At 46.8% G+C, this 14,856-nt stretch overlaps 1 protein-coding gene across 6 annotated transcripts in view; it reads right to left on the reverse strand.

Annotated features, from left to right (window-relative positions):
- ATF7IP (activating transcription factor 7 interacting protein) overlaps window positions 1-14,856 on the reverse strand; it is a 764,672-nt gene that overhangs the window by 427,160 nt on the left and 322,656 nt on the right. For all 6 annotated transcript variants that reach the window (XM_085601187.1, XM_085601185.1, XM_085601186.1 and 3 more), the window contains 6 exons: window positions 9,983-10,128; window positions 9,590-9,724; window positions 9,184-9,249; window positions 8,260-8,336; window positions 7,836-7,921; window positions 7,177-7,329 (listed from right to left, as the gene is read on the reverse strand). In XM_085601187.1, coding sequence (XP_085457313.1) covers window positions 7,177-7,329; window positions 7,836-7,921; window positions 8,260-8,336; window positions 9,184-9,249; window positions 9,590-9,724; window positions 9,983-10,128 — 663 coding nt within the window. The remainder of the gene's footprint in view (window positions 1-7,176; window positions 7,330-7,835; window positions 7,922-8,259; window positions 8,337-9,183; window positions 9,250-9,589; window positions 9,725-9,982; window positions 10,129-14,856) is intronic.

Genomic DNA, 14,856 nt, shown 5'->3' on the forward strand with positions numbered 1-14,856 from the left:
TGAAGGGAGTCCTCGATTCCATGTTCGATCGTCGATTGAAGTTCGGTCCGAACTCGATCCGATGAGGTGAAAGAAGAAAATATCGATACCGAACGCAAACGATACCGACGAAGTCTAAATATAGTTTTCCTAACTTGAGCTAAGATAAGCACATCCGAACCCAATGGCGGAAAAAAATAATCTGAGGATGCCCATGCGCACTGTAGTCCAGGGGAGGAGCCACCTATCTCGTGATACTTCGAAGACTCTTCCAGGACAACAATGTGCAATCATCCGGACCCAACACTAGGCGGCGATCTATGGACAGATATGAATTCAGCAGCCCACATGCCTCGAACACTACACTTAGGTTCTGCATGGGGCGAGGGGGATCTTCAGGAGGTATTATCCTTTTAAGGCACTTCATGAAGGTTTTAAGGATTGGGACCTTGAAAAGTGCTGATTTTTGTTTATTCTGTAAAAATGCTGTAACTGCAGTAAGTTGTAGCGTTCATAAGTGTAGGCAGGGCCTCATTTGTACAAGCGTAGGAAGTAGCACATGCTCCCATGCACAGAGACCTTAAACGGATCTGACTGGAGATATAGTGCACAAATCCTTAATTTAGCTGTACAACAGGCACGCCTTTCACAGAATAATCCTGCATTCCTCTGGACCTTTGAGGAAGTAAAACTCAAGGAACTCAGCTGCGGGATCACAAGTTCAGCTCCTACAGATCTGGGTGTCTGAGTTGGCCCTGATGCTGAGTGAGAAAGTCCAGATAGAAGTAGACTCTCAGGGGGACTGTCTGACATCTCCAAGAGCAGACCAGGGCTATCTTGACCAGGTGGACTAGAAGGAGGGTCATGGGCACCTGCCTCATCTTCCTTACTGCTCCTCTGTGGATCCCAAACACATATTGGGCTGGGGTGTGAAAGTGTAAACGTAATGCTACCATATTCATCATATACATCCCCACTACGAGCATCTCGGAATAGTGGTGATAAAGGAATATGCTACTTACCAGTATGCATCTGTTCTTGGCATGTAGAGCTGCAGAGTCACACACTGAGGATAAGATCGCCATCTGGTGTTGGGCTCGGATGATTGCAGGTTGTTGTTGTCTTCGGAAGAAGCCTTTGGTCACGAGGTTGGTGACTCCTCCCCTGGACAACAGTGCGCATGGGCATCCACTCCATCGGCAGATTGTTTTTCGCCATGATGGGAAAAGATGGAGTATATAGAAAAGAAAGAAAGGATGTCCATGTGTAATGTCTAAGTAAGACGGATGCTGGAACAGATACAGGTCCCGGGGAGGCGGGCGGGCGTGTGTGACTCTGCAGCTCTACATGCCAAGAACAGATGCATACTGGTAAGTAGCATATTCCGTTCGAGGCATATGAGCTGCAGATCACACACTGAGGATAGATTATACAGCAGTGCTCCCCTTAGCGGTGGTCGCCTGTAACCGTTGCAGCAGCTTGAAATAAAGTTTTTAGGACAGCCTGGCCCACGGAGGCCTGTTGTTTGGCCTGCACGTCAACACAATAGTGTTTAGTGAAGGTATGCGTGGTAGACCATGTGGCTGCCTTGCAAATGTCTTCTAAGGGAATATTGCCTAAGAAGGCCATAGAAGCCCCTATTTTACGCGTGGAGTGCGCCCTAGGGGGAACTGTAAGTGTACGTTTAGCCTTGAGGTAGCATATTTGGATGCATTTAACTATCCACCGGGCTATTCCTGATTTGGAGATCGGGTTGCCTTTGTGTGGTGGCGCGAAAGCAACAAAGAGTTGTTTTGTCTTTCGAAAAGGTTTTGTCCTGTCGATGTAATAAAGCAAGGCTCTTTTGACATCTAAGGTATGTAGGGCCCTTTCAGCTACCGAGTCTGGATTTGGAAAAAAGACCGGTAGTTCTACTGATTGGTTAAGGTGGAAAGGGGAAATCACTTTTGGAAGAAATTTAGGGTTTGTCCTAAGAACCACTTTGTTACGGTGTAGTTGTAAGAAAGGTTCCTCAAGTGTAAGGGCTTGTATTTCACTTACTCTGCGCAGGGAAGTGATTGCGATAAGGAAAGCTACCTTCCATGTTAGGAATTGCAATTCACATTTGTGCATAGGTTCAAATGGGGGACCCATGAGTCTTGTTAGAACCACATTGAGATTCCACACTGGTGCAGGTGGCAATCTTGGGGGAAGAATTCTTTTGAGACCTTCCATAAACGCTTTGATGGCTGGTACCTTAAAAAGGGACAGGTGTTGCCTATTTTGCAAGTAGGCTGCCAAGGCTGCTAGGTGTAAACGTATAGAGGAATACGCTAGATTGCATCTTTGCAAGTGTAGTAGGTAGCAAATGATGTTTTGGATGGAAGCATCCAATGGATGTATGTCATTATTAGCGCAGTAGATGGCAAATCGTTTCCATTTAGCGGCATAACACGCTCTAGTAGTAGGGCGTCTGGCTTCTTTTATGATATTCATACAGTCTGGAGGGAGATTGAGGTAACCGAACTCTAGGACCTCAGGAGCCAGATCGCTAGATTCAGTGTTTGAGGATCTGGGTGTCTGATTTCTCCATGGTTCTGGGTTAACAGATCCGGGGAGAGGCGTAGCTTTTGATGTGGAACTAAAGATAGTTCCAGAAGTGTGGTGAACCACGGTTGACGTGCCCAAGTGGGAGCCACTAGTATTAGTGTTAGTGACTGTTGTTTCAGTTTGCGTACCACAAATGGAACTAGTGGGAGAGGCGGAAAGGCGTACGCAAATTTGCCTGACCAGTTCATCCATAGGGCATTGCCCTTCGACTGTGGGTGTGGAAACCTGGCGGCGAAGGTTGGGCATTTTGTGTTTTCGGGAGTGGCGAACAGGTCTATGTCTGGTTGTCCCCACTTTTGGAAGAAGGGGAGTAGAACCTTGGGGTGTAGTTCCCATTCGTGGATCTGTTGTGTGTGGCGACTTAGGAGGTCGGCCACTTGATTGTGGATCCCTGGGAGATGTTCTGCTAACAGGTAGATGTTTTGGGGAATTGCCCATCTCCAGATTTGCTGTGCCAGTTGGGACAGTTGGAGAGAGTGTGTCCCTCCCTGTTTCTGTATATAATACATTGTCGTCATGTTGTCTGTGCGTATGAGGACAGTTTTGTTCTTTAGGTGAATTTGAAAGGATTTTAGTGCTAGGAACACTGCTAAGAGTTCCAGGTGGTTGATGTGGAGCAGTTTTTGTTGACTGGTCCATCTGCCCTGAGTGGTATGGTGAAGGAGGTGGGCTCCCCACCCCGTGAGAGATGCGTCTGTAGTTAGCACAACTTGTGGAAGAGGCTCTAAGAACGGTCTCCCTTTGGACAGGTTGATGGTGTTCCACCATTTCAGTGAGCGAAGTGAGCGACTGTCCACCAACACCAGATCGGTAAGTTGTCCGTGAGCTTGGTTCCACTGTTGTGCTAAGCATTCCTGTAAGGGACGCATTTGAAGTCGTGCGTGTGGGACTATGGAGATGCATGACGCCATCATGCCTAGGAGCTGCATGAACACTCTTGCTGGAAGAGATGGATGAGTTTGAAATTGAGAGATGAGATTTTGTATACTGGCTATCCTGGCAGTGCTGGGATAGGCAATGGCTTTGGATGTATCTATGGTTGCTCCTAGATACTGATGTAAGTGGGAAGGTTGTAGGTGGGATTTGGGGTAGTTGATAGTGAATCCCAAATCGTGGAGAGTTTGAATCGTGCGATGAGTGTGGAGAACGCATTTTTGGTATGTATTGGCTTTTATGAGCCAATCGTCCAGATAGGGGAAGACATGGATCTGTTGTCTTCTGAGATGCGCTGCCACGACTGCTAGGCACTTGGTGAACACTCTGGGTGCCGTTGTTACTCCGAATGGGAGAACTGTAAATTGATAGTGTTGCCCATCTACCACAAATCGTAGATATTTTCTGTGAGCGGGATGCATAGGGATGTGAAAGTATGCGTCCTTGAGGTCCAATGTGGCGAGGAAGTCTCCCTGTTGTAAAAGTGGGAGGACTTGTTGGAGAGTGGTCATGTGAAAATGATCCGAATGTATATACTGGTTTAGTAGTCTGAGATCCAGTATGGGCCTTAGTGTTTTGTCCTTTTTGGGAATGAGGAAGTATAGAGAATATACCCCTTTTCCCTGATGTTGAAGGGGGACTGGTTCTATTGCATGTTTTTGTAACAGGGATTGAACTTCTTGTTTGAGGAGAGAGAGATGATGCGAGGACATTGGACGTTGTTTGGGCGGTATGTTTGGGGGGGATTGTATGAGTTCGAGGCAGTAGCCAGACTGGATAATTTGTCTTACCCACCTGTCTGTGGTGATGGAAGTCCAGACAGGTAGGAATTGTTGGAGTCGCCCCCCGACCGGAGTGGAATGGTCTGGGGGGAGTGGTGGCAAGTCACTGTTTGGTGGCTGGTGAGGTGCGGGTGTTGTTGTTGTTGCCCCGTCCTCGACCTTTGTTATTGTTTCCCCTATAACCTCCCCGGAAATAACCTCTGTTAGGGGATGTTTGTCCAGAATTTTTAAAGGTGGATGTGGTCTCAGTTGATGTGTTTTTGGAGCCTCCTCTATAAAAGGAGCGACGAAAGGAACCCCGGTTTTGAGGAGACTGCAGTGCTCCCATAGACTTGGCAGTTTCATTATCCTTTTTCATTTTTCCTAATGCAGTATCCACTGCAGGGCCAAATAGCTGCTCTTGGTTGAAAGGTTGAGCTAGAATTGCGGTTTGAACCTCCGGTTTAAAACCGGAAATACGGAGCCAGGCATGTCGTCTGAGTAAGACGCTAGTATTGACCGCTCTAGAAGCAGTGTCTGCTGCATCTAAGGCGCATTTAATGGAGGCATTAGATATTAATTTGCCTTCTTGGATGAGGTCAGAGGCCTGGGACTTAAAGGGTTCAGGCAGATGTTGCATAAGGTCCTCAAGTTGGTCATAATGCGCTCTATCATACCTGGCTAACAGGGCCTGGGTATTTGCAATACGCCAATGGTTAGCCGCCTGCGCGGCGACCCGTTTGCCCGAGGCTTCTAAAAGCTTAGACTCTTTGTCTGGGGGAGGCGTTTCTCCAGTTGTCTGTGAGTTAGCGCGCTTCCTGGCATTTGATACGACTAAGGAGTCTAAAGGGAGCTGGGCCTTAATGTATGCAGGGTCTTGCGGGGCTGGTCGGTACTTTTTTTCGATGCGGGGGTTGAGAACCCTAGCTCGAACAGGGTCCTTAAAGACTTCAGTAGCATGCTTTATAACCCCTTTGATCATGGGCAGTATGTGCACAGTCTTTTGTGACTGCTCAAAGGTATCAAGGAGGAAGTCCTCTTCAAGGGCGTCTGTGTGCATTGTGACGCCGTGGAATGTTGCTGCCCTATTTATAAGTTGGCCGAACCCTAGGTGGTCATCAGGAGGGGAGGGCTTGGAGGGGTAGGTAGTGGGGTCAGGCATGTCAGGTATAGGATAAGACCAGTCTTCCATGGGTGCTGGGTCTGGGAACGTAAAAGGGTCGTTTGGATCAACAGGATCATTAAATAAATCAGGGTCCGCCCCTCCCCCTAAGTCATCATTATCATCCTGTGGAGGAGGTGAATGATAGGGAGATGGTAAAGGTAAAGGTAAAGGAGAATCAGGAGGAGGAGGGGGGGACGGGTTAGGAGGTAAAACAGGAGAGGAAGGACGAAGTGGTGAAGTAGCACAGTCCTTTTTCCGTATGGGAGCTGGGGGAGGTGTAGTGTCCAGCTTCCGCTTTTTATATGGGATGGCAGTCACATGTCCCGTGTTAGGATTGATGTAGATCCGCTTTTGAGTAGGATCTGGTCGAAAAAGTTCATCTGGCTCCGAAGGTGGTGTCTGCGATGTCCGCTTCGGGTCTTTATGAGCTTTTTTCGGCGGGGACGCAGTTTTCGGCGCCGATGATTTTTTCGGGTCCGATGGATTTTTCGGTGCCGACTGAGTTTTCGGTGCCGACTGAGTTTTCGGTGCCGACTGAGTTTTCGGTGCCGACTGAGTTTTCGGTGCCGACTGAGTTTTCGGTGCCGACTGAGTTTTCGGTGCCGACTGAGTTTTCGGTGCCGACTGAGTTTTCGGTGCCGACTGAGTTTTCGGTGCCGACTGAGTTTTCGGTGCCGACTGAGTTTTCGGTGCCGACTGAGTTTTCGGTGCCGACTGAGTTTTCGGTGCCGACTGAGTTTTCGGTGCCGATGGACTTTCAGGCATCGATGTTGAAGAACGTCTCGGTGCCGGTGGAGACTTCGGTGCCGAGGAACGTTTCTGTGCCGAAGGAGATTTCGGTCTTGGAGCCTGTTTCGGTGCCAACAGTGGGTTTTTGGGTGCCGAGGGTGTTAAAGGCACAATCAGGTGAGGTTTGCTCGAGCCCGAGCCACCCACAGGCTTAGATGTCTTCGGAGCCGGGCCCGAGGGCGGGGCTTCTGAAGAGGATTTCCGGTCGCGAGTGGGCCCAGCTGGCGGAGTCTTGACCAATGCTTTTTTGGATGGGGCAGGGGCAGGGGGGGTGGTACTCACACGCTGCCCTGGAGTGATGAGGTCATCGGAATCGTCGGCCTCGGACACGATCTCGAGATCTTCGGTGTCGTCTTCGGGAACATCTTGAGCAAAGATGTCCTCCGGTTCTGGAGCTGGTTTGGCCATAATATGGCGTCGAGCTCTTCGGTCCCGGAGGGTCTTCTTCGAACGGAAAGCGGAACAAGCTGGACAGTTGGACTCGTTGTGTTCCGGCGACAGGCAGAGGTTACAAACCTCGTGGTGGTCACTGTGGGGGAACTTCGCTCCACACTGGGGGCATTTTTTGAAGGGTGTCCTGTCCATCAGCCGCTTGCGGAACCGGTCCGAGTTGAGTTCGACGTCGATGGAATGAAGATTAAGTATTTAAAATGATTGCTAGAAGTTTTCTGCTGGAGCGGAAAAAAGTTCATCCGAACCCAATGGCGGAAAAAAACAATCTGCCGATGGAGTGGATGCCCATGCGCACTGTTGTCCAGGGGAGGAGTCACCAACCTCGTGACCAAAGGCTTCTTCCGAAGACAACAACAACCTGCAATCATCCGAGCCCAACACCAGATGGCGATCTTATCCTCAGTGTGTGATCTGCAGCTCATATGCCTCGAACATATATATATATGCCAGAAGACCACCTTGTCAAGTAATATACAATTAGAACATTCTGCTGTCTCTTGTGCTTACTCCTCTGTTGAATTAGCTTCCAATCTGGCATCGACCTTGCTGGGGTAGCAACAGTGAGGGACTGAGAGGATGGCGTTGGCGCAATGCGCTGAAGGGCTTGGCTGGGAGCAGCTTGCAGTGGTGGTGGCGGGGCTAGTAGTGGTGGTGGTGGCGCTGCAAAAGTAAAAGCTTTAAATTAAAATGGTGAGCTGAATACGAAGTGAAACCACACCAATCAAACAGAAAAGAAATGCAAAATATTCTTATGGGACTACAACATTACTATTTTGCCAAGTCTGGGGTATAACAAGATTGCCTGCAACTCCTCCTTTCACTGGCATTCACTCAAGCAAACCTCCAATCATAAGCCAGGTATAACTTGTTTCCATTACAGCAGAGGTAAGGAGCAACAAACAAGACTGCTTGGTAAGGTAGTACCAAAGACTAAAACTAATGTAGACCGGTAAAACAATCCCAATCTCTTCACCTCTTTCCCCAATGCCCTGCATTGTCCCAGGTCCCACAACAAGGGTGTTAATACAAACTTCATTGATTGACAATGTAACAGGGCAATCTAGAGAAATAATGAGAACTAGGAACAGGAACAATCCTATCAAAGAGGTCACTACAAACAGCATATTGTACAAACAAAAGAAAGGGACTAGCTGAAGTTCACATACCTGCGGTTGTGGGGGTATGAAAAGCTGGTACAGATGTATCTCCAGTTCGCCTTGTGTCCAGCATCTGTCGAACAGTCCCAACATTTCTGTGGAATAAATGTTTCATGTTAGCTTTACGTGGACACTAAGCCAGTGTTATAGCTGCAGTCAGAGGGGCAATCTGGTGAATAAAGCCGGCCTCTGGGACAAATGTTTTCAGCATCACTTCCAACAGTAAAGATTGACTTGCTATGATCCAACAACTACATATACTGTCATCTGAAAGCAAACATCTTGTGGGAAAACTCTTCTAGCTAGCAATAGTTACCATTTTATCTCGGGGTAGTCTGCAGTCTAAAAGAAAAATGGATGGTCTTACCAAGAGGTAACCAGGTAAGAAAGAGCGATAATATGAGCCCCACACCCAAACCAATCGCTCCCTCACCGTTGTACCAGGGTGCTTGCTCCATCACCTATGCCTTTGCTCGGAGACCCAGGCGGTGCTGGCTGCACTGCTTGCATCTGAAAAACAGCAAGTTATAATTTTGTAAGTCTACCATTTCTAGATTGACAACATCTTCAGGTTACTCTCTCCCTCTCTGCACCTGGTTCTAACTCCCAGATTATCTGTAAAGTTCCCAAACCTTCCATTGTTTGAGACACTCCAGCTACACAGACCTCCACTGCACTAAATTCTGCCTACCACATGCACATCCACAATTAAGTAATGCCCCCTCCCCTCTGTGGCCTATTGACACCTTTTACACACCCACAAATACTCTGATACTCCCAATCCCAGAAACATTCTCAGAGTAACTGTTTCACTACCAACTCGCTAAAAAAACAAAATAAAACAGCATTTGGGACACAATCCCACACTGCCTTCAAGCCTCCACTAAGTTTTTTCCAATGCTTTGAATGAAGAGTAGTTTACACTCAGTTAAGCCTTTTATAGTGTCAAGCACACCAGATGAAGCCATCTGGCAGAGGACTAACTTCAAGCACAGGAACCACTCTATGGGTAATAGCTGTAATATGAACAGGAGGACATTTCTCCTTCATTCGTTACATTCCCAACTGCAGGTGACCATCGTGTAAAATCAATGTAGTGACAGGTCAGCCCTATGGCAAAGGCAATACTGTATCATGTGATTGGTTATCAGTCTCTTTGTACGGTGAGGAAATGTGACAACTTATCTGTTGGATACTATGATATAACCAAGTTTGTTTCAGTCACAGAAAGTCATCTTTGCTAAAAAACAACCCACAAAATAATAAGCCGTAGGTGCCAGCTACACTACAAGGTCAACACCCATAAGCTCTTAACAGTAGGGGCATCTTGGTATTGCATGCACCACTTCCCCCCTACCTCCTGGCGCTTTTTCAAGTCTTCTCTGGCTGCTCCAAATCGCCTCGATAACCTGGCAATTTTTGCCTGAAACAAAAAAAAAGTGCAAAATCAAACAGAATAACTAAGAAACTAATATAACAGGTACGGCACATCAGCTGTCTAAGAGCTCAATCCAAGGGAAGGATATTTCCTGTAATTATGCCGGCGAGAAGCCTGTATCAACTTTTTTTTTAAGCCTTTATTTATTGGCAGAGCCTACAACAACTTTATAAATTCAATAGCTGAAATGGAGACAATGGTGGAATACTGTTCAAGATAATCTTTGTATTTAAGAAGAAATTAAATTGATTACACTATTGGGTGGTCCATGATTAAGTGAATAGGAAGCACATCTGTGGTCCTTGGTGTAGCCAGGTTACCTCACCTGCATGCCATTCAGAACGCTCTCATGCTTCTTGCACTCTATCTTCTCCACCCTAGATTTAAGATCTGCGAGTGCCTTGTCAAAGACTGCACACTGCAGTGCACAGAGCTTATCTTCCAGAAGCCTCTGGATGACCTGCAAGAAAATGCAAATTACCAGCCATGAAGGTTGGATAACAGTCAGGAAAAGTGCGATGAAATATAAAAAAGTGAGTGGAGCATAAAGGCATGAATAAATGGTGACAACTTTATATATGGTATTTTAATAGTAACACAGTTACACAAAACACTAATTTAGGAAACAATGTGACCCTCAGCACCTCCAATACCTGAACGCATATGTTGAACAAGTAGAACAGAGACAGGCTCGCCAAGTGCCCAATTTCAAATTTACCTTCTGAAGTTTCTGGTCAATGTCAGAACGTGCTGTAATCTTCACCTGGAGTTCTGCTTCATATTCTTCACCCTCATAACGACGACGCTTGGATTGTGTGGTATCTATATCTTCAGACTTCGAGCGTTTTCTGCGGGCCGCCTCACCTGGAAGAACAAGATACATTTAGAGCTCTGGAAGGGACAACCTGACAGCAGGCTTCTGGTTCAGGTCCATCTTATTCACACCAACACCCTAATATTAGCACACAGCTTACATTACATGGGCAGACAGGAAAAGGTAGCATAGTCTCAAATCAAACAGTAAGAAAAGTATATTGTGGAGCACCTTCTTTGTGCGGCACAACACTGCTGATCCCACATGACTGTCATGTCTACGGAGGTGTCCGCGAAAGTTTTGCCCAGTTCTGGCTATTCAAAAATCCCTATTTTTTGGGTGGGGGGGGGGGGTCGGGTGTCCTTACTTGCTTGAAACAAGTACAAGAGGCAATAACATCACTTGCAGGGTGGACTGAGAAAAGCCTGCAAATAGTAGTAAAAAAAAATATGTCTGCCTGAAGCGTCCTACCCAAATTATCACAGGGCATTCTTGCAAGTCAGTTTACAAACCAAAACCTCCTACTCTTTAGAGGCTAAAAGCCAATATAATTTTGATTAATAGAGCCTTATCAAGCAGAAGAATCTGCAGCATGCACCACCGAGTCAAACTCATTGTGTGCAAAGACTCAAAACCAAGCAGGCACATGGACGGGACTCCCTCCTGTTCCCATTTTAATGGATGCTTCAGTGTGGCCATGCTGCTCAAATAAAGCTCTGCCTGGTTGAACTCACATGGGGAGGCCGTGAAGAACAGATGTCTGCTTGCCTTTAATCAGAGCTCTGCTTCAAGAGAATCTCAAATGAAGTCACAACCACTAAATAGTCCCAATCACACAATGGATCCCAGAAATCTTTTTCAAAGAAAAAATATATTTCGCATTTTGCCTGTCATAGAAAGCCCAAAACTTCTAATTTAAAAAGAAATAATTTAACATCCTACAAAAAGTGGCTATGTTCGCCAATTCCATTTACTTCCGCTAAAATAAAAAAACTAGTTGAAAAATACATAGTTATCACTAGATGAGTAAGTCCCAAAGAAAAAATCCCTTTCGCAAAGCTTTTTAAGGGAAGTGAAGGAAGGACAATGTAGGCATGGAGGCTCCAGTAATATAGAGTGAAACACTGACACTGCCGCTTTAAGAGCTACTAGCCCTCCAGGTTCAAGTCCTCAAATTGGCAGTTGCTATAGTTTTTCTTTAAATGAGTTAAAGGGTACTAACATATACAGAAACACTTACGTTCTTTATCACTTCCGAAGAGGAAGATGGGCTTCTTATGATTTCAATGGAGATTCCCCTAAAGGAAAACTAGGATTAGAGTTAAGCAACCATTCCCTCTCCTTATGGAGCAGCTGGACTGATAACCATAAGCACTGAATAGAATAGCAAAGTCACCCGAATGAAAGCAGATGAAGGAAAAAAATAAAGAAAAACGAGCTTAATGATAACTATGTAAACGGGTTCTACAATCGGAGTTAAGACAACAGGTCGGAGTAGAAGTGTGTATAGACCTATGTGGCTGCTTTACCAATCGCTGCACTTGGGAACATTTCATAATAAAGGGGCAGCAGCTGCTTACTGTAGAAAGCTGGCTCTGTATATACTATACCAAAGTGAGTTATAGTGTCCACAGAGTCCAGTGGAACCCAAAAGGTAGGCAGAAGTAAAACAGATGGCACCTCACTCTCTATTTGGGGTAGTGTGGTCATGCAGTAAGGCTTTATCAGAAGACAGTGTTAAGCATTTGTTCTGCACACTCTGTAAGCAAATGAATTCACATACTCAAAGACTGAACTTCAGACCAATCGTTTTTGTATGAAAATATTCTTTTAGTTATTTTTTTTTCTAGAAACAAGCAAGCCTGGCACAGGTAAGCAATACATACTTTACAGTAGTAATGCAGTTGTAACACAGTTTGGATTGCAATTGTCTATGCACTTTGTTTTCATTACAGTATTGTTACTGAAAATGCAATGCTATGGAAATACAGTACATATACTGTGTGTAGGCTTTTTAGCCAGTAGATTACTTTGCAGACTACTTTTCTTACACAGTACAGTATACATGGATACTGCACTGTGATATTTCCTGTAAACAGGTGAGTAAAAGTGTTTTTGTTATTTGGTAAATTTTAAAAGGTTTTCCAACTCCACACTTAGAAACGTTTCATAGAAAAACAACACTATTTATCTCCATAGGATAACATTGACTATCGGTTAACAGGGAAGTACTTTGTTGTGGGAGTTGGTATTCTGGGATTAGATTCAGCGGTCCCCCAGGGTCAAGGATGCACTCTTGTTACACCCTCAGCAGCACTCAGGTGGCCGGGTGCGGAGTGCTGAGGCCCAATGTTAGCCAACAGGGGATAGGGGGCACCCGGTTGGAGGCTGCGGACGAGCAGGCCACTGGGTTGTGGGAGCAAAGCTCATGGACTTAAGTTCAGGGCAAATGGGGGTTAGGCCAGCACAAGAGATGGAACCTCAACGGCACTGGGCCGGCCGGGTGCTGTTTTGGCGTTGTGTGCCATGTCACTTTCAATGGAGAGTCTCCGGTTTGAAAACACACTGCAGGCTCGGGGACGAAGGTCTTCTGGGTGCAACCACCACTTAGAGGTAAGTTGGGATGCTGGGGTTGGTAAGGCACTATCGGTTGGGCCACCCAAGGCCGTGGGGCATCGGGTGCAGGGGTGCCTCTTAGGGTCATCTTCTTACCAGCTCTTGGACGAGGTTTGGAAGACTTTTCGGTTTGAGGCTGCAGGCATCGGCTTGAGACTTGAGGCACGTCAGAGGTCACCGTATCTCGGGTCAAGATCGCCAGGGAGATCTACTCTTGGTGTAGGACCACTCAAACTCGGGCTGTAGGCGCCGGGTGCAGAGTGGTGCAGACCCACGGATCCTTGCGGAGCTGGAGTCGGTTCATGACCAAATCCAGTGTTCACAGGAGAAAGTCTTTGGGATGGAAGGCAGGCAGGTCCTCCTGGATTCTCGAGGTTGCTGGCAGCAGGACAAACCAGGATTTCACTGGTGCAGGTTCGAGGTGGGGACAGGCCGGTAGGGCTGGGGCAAGTCAGTGGGCGTCCTCGTCTTGTTAGCTTCGGCATGGCTGTTCGGTCCTTCTTTTGTTCTTCTGGTTTCTTGTCTGAGGAAGTAAGGTTCAGGGGTGCCCTAAATACTAGATTTAGGGGTGTTACAGGTAGGTAAAAGGTTGGAACCAATGGGTCCTTTCCCTTGGGTGTGTACACCCCCTATTAAGCCGCCCTCCAGTGGGAGGGGGGCATAAGCCTTTCCCTGGTTGGCCGGGTCCCTCCAACTGCAAGATGGTGAGGACAGAGTTGTGCTTCACCTCACCTCCCCCACCTGAGGGGTGGAGTTGGCAGAGGTGGGCACACCTCTTTTCCTCACTTGTTTTTCCCGCCAGTTCTCCAGCCCAAAGTGGGGGTCAGAACCAGTGGGAACCAGTTGCGGAAAGCAGCAAGTGGTGTGGGGAAACTCACAAAGGCGGCAAGCCTTTGAAGCTTCCCCTTCGTGGACCTTGCCCATCCTGGGGGAGGAGGCTTGGCACCTCGTCCCAGGATGTGCATTGTTTCAGGCCCCCGAGAGCAGCAGGCTACCCAGGGGTCCAGAAACATGTCTGGTAGCGGCAGCTGAAAACAGCCACTCAGCCTGGACATAAGTGGTAGGTCGTTTTTCAGGAGCCATCTCGAAAATGCCCAGTGTACATTTTTCATTAAATCCCACACTGGCATCAGTGTGGGTTTAATGTGCTGGGAAGTTTGATACCCAACTTCTCAGTTTTCAGTGTAGCCATTATGGTGCGGTGGAGTTCGTAATGACAAGCTCCGAGCACCACATTCACTTAATGGCAGCACTGCACTTACAATGTCTAAGAATGGACTTAAACACTGGAGGGGTAAAGGGCTCATGCACCTGTACCCTCACCACTGGTATAGGGCACCCAGCTAGAAGGGTGACTGACCTATGCCAGGGCAGTGGGTTGTAGGCATGGCATACAGGGAAGTGTGCCATGTCGACTCTTCACTTTGTTCTGCACTAAGACACGCAGCCTGCAAAGGCAGTGTGTGAGTGTAAAGGTACAGGACCTCTAAGGGTGGCACAATAAGTGCTGCAGCCCTTAGAGGCCTTCCAGTGCCCTGGGTGCCTGTGGTGCCATTTACCAGGGGCTGACCTGTGGCCAGAGATGCCAATTGGGTTCTGTTTTCAATGCAGTTTTAGGGAAAGAACATAGGCTCTGTGTACCTGATTGACAAGAGTCAAGGGCACACTCAGTCAAAACACATCAGCATTTTAGCAAAAAGTGGGGGCTACCATGCAGAAAGAGGGCTCTTTCTCACACTTACCTCTGGTTGGTTTGTCAGATAAGAGTGGTTTTTAATTTACTGTAGCATATTAGAATGCAATAAACTATCCAGCTGGATAGTGACTATTTATTGGAAGTTGCAGTTCTGTGTGAAAGAGAATATTGTTTATAAGCGTTTGTTTGCATTTCCTTATATCTTGTGTTCCTAAAATAAAATTACTCTCCTGATATCTATGTATAGAGAGATCCAACTGCTGGGGAAGTAGCATTCTGAAAGAATGTTGGTAACGTAATAGTTTTGATTTTGCATGGAAATCAGCTTAGGGAAAAAACTTTGGAAGTGTCTGCATGACCACTTTGATTTTATGGATCCGTATGCCCAAATTTTGCTACTATGTGTGCAGATTTAATCACTTCAAGGAAAGCAGATTTGCACAAAAGATGCTGTGGTGAAGCTTTA

This window comes from Triturus cristatus, chromosome 4_2 (genome assembly GCF_964204655.1).
Source record: "Triturus cristatus chromosome 4_2, aTriCri1.1, whole genome shotgun sequence".
Lineage (NCBI taxonomy): Eukaryota > Metazoa > Chordata > Amphibia > Caudata > Salamandridae > Triturus > Triturus cristatus.